We start from the raw sequence: 4,985 nt of genomic DNA on the forward strand, positions 1-4,985 counted from the left end.
TAAACCATGGTTTGCATGGTAAGTCTTCTTACTTTTTTATTTTGGCTACTTGTAAAGCTATTAAGAACCCAAGTTATACTTAAAGTCAACGTTCTAATTAGCATGAATTATGATCTTACCTCCAATTGACAACACTAAGAAACACCACAAATTAATGAATACATCATACAAATGCTCAACTTAATAATCACCAATCATAAATTAATGGTAAATATTAATTTTATGGAACAGTAAATTTATAAATTATACACATTATAATTTTGGTATATTCTATATTCTTTTCTTCATGATACAGTTTTGGTTTAACCGCTACAAATTTGAAAATTTTCTAATCGGGTAAATTGAAGATAGCACTCCATTAATTAGATTGATCCAACTGATATATAGAAAGTCAAGTTGAACTTATATTATTTACGATGTTGATCATTGTTTTGGTAGATATAGCATTGGATTTGGTAGAGGGGCACCCGCAGATGGCTATTGCGCGAGATAAAAACCAGTTGACAGCATTACATCACTTGGCTAAAATGCCTGTGCTGGGACCTAGTGTCGATATGGACGGGATTAGAGTTGGGAAGAGATTAATGATCCGACTTTGTTAGTTCACTGTAGCCTTTACACTTTCACCATGAATTGATTAGTTTTCTCTTTATTAATAGTTATTATGGTTTTAATATATATATATAAATAAAATTAAAATATAGCGTTTGTTATTTACTATGTAGCATTTATTTGCCAAATTGGCTCTTCTAAAGTAATAAATTATGAAATTTTATTAATTTCTATGATTTGATTACGACATATACTCTATTAATTTCTAAGAACATTTATGGTGCTTCCATGCATGTTGTTTTAAAGCAGGGAATGATTTGAAAAAAAAGGTGATAAAGAGACGTAATTTAGCGTTGAGGAGACAATGCGTGCAGGATATAAACAAGCTCGGCTTCTGGGATCGAATAAATGAGAGGAAGCAACTGTGGATTGACAGGATGGGCTTGGGGTATCGGATCCTTGAGGCGCTAGACGAAGTGAATTGTGGGTATTAACTTGCTCGAGTGTTTCGTTTGTTTCTTTATATATTTTTACTTTAACGTTTATCGTTTAAGATAATTGTGCTGTTACAGATATTGGTGCGAAGACTCCCCTTTTCGCTATTGCACTAGTCGTATGCCTCTGGACACAAGTTCTACTTTTGCATGACTCCCAGATACATGAAATTATGAGAAAACCTTGGCCACTAATGTTTGAGGCTGCAAAACAAGGAAACTTGCTGTTTCTAAAGACAATTTGGCAGACATATCCTGATATGATGTTTGAAGTAGACGAAGATCATTGCAGCATATTTCATGTTGCTGTTACGTATCGTCACTACATAATTTTCAGTTTTATTAATAAAAAAGGTCCATTGCAGAAGGATTTGATAGTCCAGAAAACAGATAAAGAAGGGAACAACATATTGCATCTGGCTGCAAAGTTGCCACCAGAAGATAGTTCCATTACTAAATCAGGTGGACCAGCTGACCAGATGAAGGTAGAGCTGTTGTGGTTCAAGGTAAATATGTATTACTCTCGGCCCTTTTTGTGGGAATATATAAAAATAATTTTATTTCCGTGATCGATAGATGTTTCCTAACTGATTGTAGGAAGTGAAGAGAATTTTGCATCCAGTGGATGCTGAAGCTCCAAATAAAAAAGGCAAAACTGCTAGAGCTTTATTTACTGAAGAGCATAAAGATTTGAGGGATAAAGCTGAGAAATGGACTAAGGAGATTGCAAACGCAGGCATCGTGGCGGCAACACTTATTGCCACCGTGGCTTTCACAGCAGCTTTAACAGTACCAGGTGGCACCGAAGAAGACACCGGGACTCCACATTTTGTTCAAAGAGCTTCCTTCATAATTTTTGCAATATCAGATGCTGCAGCGTTATTATTTTCCTCTTTATCCATAGTAAGGTTCATTTCCGCTTTCTCTTCCCAATATGAAGAAGCAGATTTCGACTCAGACTTGTCTCCTGTGTTAAACGGATTAGAATCACTATTCCTTTCAGTAGTGTTTATGATGGTAGGGTTTTGTGCAAATATGTTCATTGTCTTCAAAGATGGCATGCTATGGATTCCTATACTTATTACGGCAATGACTGCCTTCGCAAGCATCATAATCTACAAAATATATAAAACTGCCTCCGCAGAGTGCGCGCTTTTGACCTCTGAAATTAGAGCAACAGAAATCGTAACGTCATGTTTATTTAAGTAGTTGATGTTATGTAATAAACGATCAATCATTATGACGCGAATTCCCTTGTTTACTTTATTATGCCATGATTTTATGTAATAAACGATCTGTCTTGTTTACTTTATTATGTAATAATCAGTGTCACTTTTTATTTTATTTTTTATCATGTGTTATAAAATCAGTTCCCTGTTTTTCTCTAATACAGTCACACACATATACAAAATCTAGTATTTTATCTTGTCCGAGGCATAACATTTATACAAATTTAGGTTTTGGTTTTAAGATTTAGAATTTGGAATTTGAGATTTAGGTTTAAAGATTTTGAGGGTTTTAGTCAATTTTTTTCTGCTTTTGGTCACTGTTTGTTTTCGTTTTTCCATTCCCAAGCATCTTTGTTGACACTATTGCTCTCAGTTGTCGCACCTTCATCCGTCGCGTTCCATCCACTGATCTCCGCTGTCATTGTCTTTTTCCACTGCCACCCTCCCGGCATCTTCCTGTGTGTCAACCTTCTGCGGTGGTTTCTTTGCAGATTTTGGGGTCTGAATTTTCTGCATTTTGCTTTGATAAATTCGGTTTGCCAGGATTATTTTGCTGTTTTTGCTTGTGTTGTTGGGAGTTCTTTGAACTGTTTTGGGAGTTTGCGCTGCTCTGGTGCTCTGTGTTTTGATCTGTAGCGTGTATTGAAGTTTTGTTTGCACAACAGGTGTTTGGTGATTTGTCTCTTTGGGGTTACTCACCAAGTGTTTGTTTTTTCGCCCAGTAGACCAGCCTTGCAACACCAGCCCACAAGCCCGCCCTTGTGCACTGCCAAGTGCATTACTAAGCTGCTGCCCTCTGCCCGCAAGCTTCCTCTACCATCAGCCTGCTATCATCTCTTTACCCACCCTCCTTCACCCATTGCCCAACCTGTAGCCGCACCCACTGCCCAACCACGCAAGCCACTATCACAAGGTCCATCTTGGACTGATAGGATTCGAGTTTCAAGCTCAAAGTCCTGTGTTACTCTGGAACAAGTTGATTGTGACATTGAGGGTGATGTGCCTAAGTTGGTTACCATATCAAGTTGTGAAATCCATTGCCATGCGAGCATCAAAATTGTAAGGCCTTGAACATGTTATGTCCTTTGATGGGTATGTTGTTTTTAGATTCAAAGAAGAGGAGGGTATTCACTAGATGCTTGAGGAAGACCCATAGATGTTCAGGGGAAAGTATATTGTTTTACAACAATGACATGTCCAAACATCTTTCGACATAAACAATATTTTGAAAATACCTGTATAGGTTCGTTTACGTGGGGTGCCCCTTCCTCTTTGGACTTAGAAGGGGATGAGTATGGTCTCAAGTGTGGTACAGTGGATTGAGACATGCATGACCACGCCGTATTTCTCGGTAACTTTGAATGGAGAGTTACGTGACTTTTTCTCTTTACCTAGGAGAGTTAGACAAGGGGAACAATTTTCTCTATACCTTTTTGTGTTGGCTATGGAAGGTTTGAGCGGTATTTCAGAAGACGCAACTTTAGTTCTCGAGTTTTAGTACCATTGGTGTTACCATTAGATGTATCACTCACCTTTCTTTTATTGATGATCTTATGGTATTTTATCATGTAGATGCCTTTTCTATGGGAGTTATCAAGTCTTTTTTAGATGAGTTTACTAGTGTCTGGTTTAGTTATTAATTCATAATAGAGTAATCTTTTTTTGTTGGGGGTTACAAAGGAGATTTAGGTACAAATTTAGTCTATGTTAGGTTTTCAGTTAGGTGTTAGAAACTTCTTTCAATTTGGACTAAATTGATCTCCATCGATCGGTTTTCTTGTCTATTGCTAATTTTCCTATGTCGATGACACAATCTTATTCATTGTTATCTTACAGTTTTTCATTTTTACTGTGTTCCTTTTGTTATCTACATCGACTTCCCTACTTTCTCTGCCATCTATAACTTTTCTAACTGTTGCTGTTGTCGTTTACTTAGGTCGCCAACTCCATTCTTTATCAATGTCTACATTACCTCTTACCATTGCTTCGCTTTCTCGTTGGTTTGTCTTTTTCTATTGATTGACCTCTATTGGGTTTGCTTTGGTTTGTCTTCTGGTTTTTGGCTACCTTTTTTTTTGGTTTTATGGTGTTGTTTGTGGAGTTTTCTAGTGTTATGGGATTGTGTTGTTCCTATTGTTGAGGTTTGTTACTTGTGAATTGAGTATTGATTCTGTTTTGTTTAAGGCTGAAAGATTGGTGCTCTGTATTTGTTTGTAAATATCCTTTGAAGAGTGCCCACTACCTGCTTGTGAAATTACTGAGAAAAAACCACGCACCATTCTGTCCCCATCCTAGGCCATTGCCTGTGTACTTCTTTACAAAGTGCTAGTGTACTTCCCCACTCCAACAGCCTACCCTGCCACCTCCCTAGCAACATTTCCCTTCTTTTAACCTAACCACACTTTTTCTACACAACTAGCCAACACTTGCTCACCTCCTCACCAATGTTAGCCACCAATTCACACATCCCCACTAATCACCCTTTTAGGCTAGGCCCCGAACCTTTTTCACTCAAGTCAACCACCAAATTGTCAATGCACCTACCACCTAAGATGTCACTACACCTTCTATCCAAACTGTCGCTATACCCATCATCTAACCACCAAGACTATTATCTCAAGGCCTATCTTGGGCTGATAAATTCGCTTTGGATGAAATTCAATGTGCTATTAAGGGCAACGAGCCTAATTTGGTGCTTAAAGATGATGTG

General features: G+C 37.7%; 1 protein-coding gene across 2 annotated transcripts; it reads left to right on the forward strand.

Annotated features, from left to right (window-relative positions):
- Positions 1 to 707: 707 nt before the first annotated feature.
- Positions 708 to 2,390, forward strand: LOC123218659 (ankyrin repeat-containing protein NPR4-like). 2 transcript variants are annotated; one of them, XM_044640183.1, is made up of 3 exons: positions 708 to 1,039; positions 1,125 to 1,552; positions 1,644 to 2,390. In XM_044640183.1, exons 2-3 carry the CDS (start codon positions 1,220 to 1,222, stop codon positions 2,253 to 2,255), a joined length of 945 nt encoding a protein of 314 aa, XP_044496118.1. In that variant the 5' UTR covers positions 708 to 1,039; positions 1,125 to 1,219; the 3' UTR covers positions 2,256 to 2,390. The 2 variants fall into 2 exon arrangements, with proteins under 2 accessions (XP_044496118.1, XP_044496117.1); XM_044640182.1 differs by having other exon boundaries at positions 708 to 1,035.
- Positions 2,391 to 4,985: the final 2,595 nt, after the last annotated feature.

Source organism: Mangifera indica, chromosome 6, assembly GCF_011075055.1.
Source record: "Mangifera indica cultivar Alphonso chromosome 6, CATAS_Mindica_2.1, whole genome shotgun sequence".
Taxonomy (NCBI): Eukaryota; Viridiplantae; Streptophyta; class Magnoliopsida; order Sapindales; family Anacardiaceae; genus Mangifera; species Mangifera indica.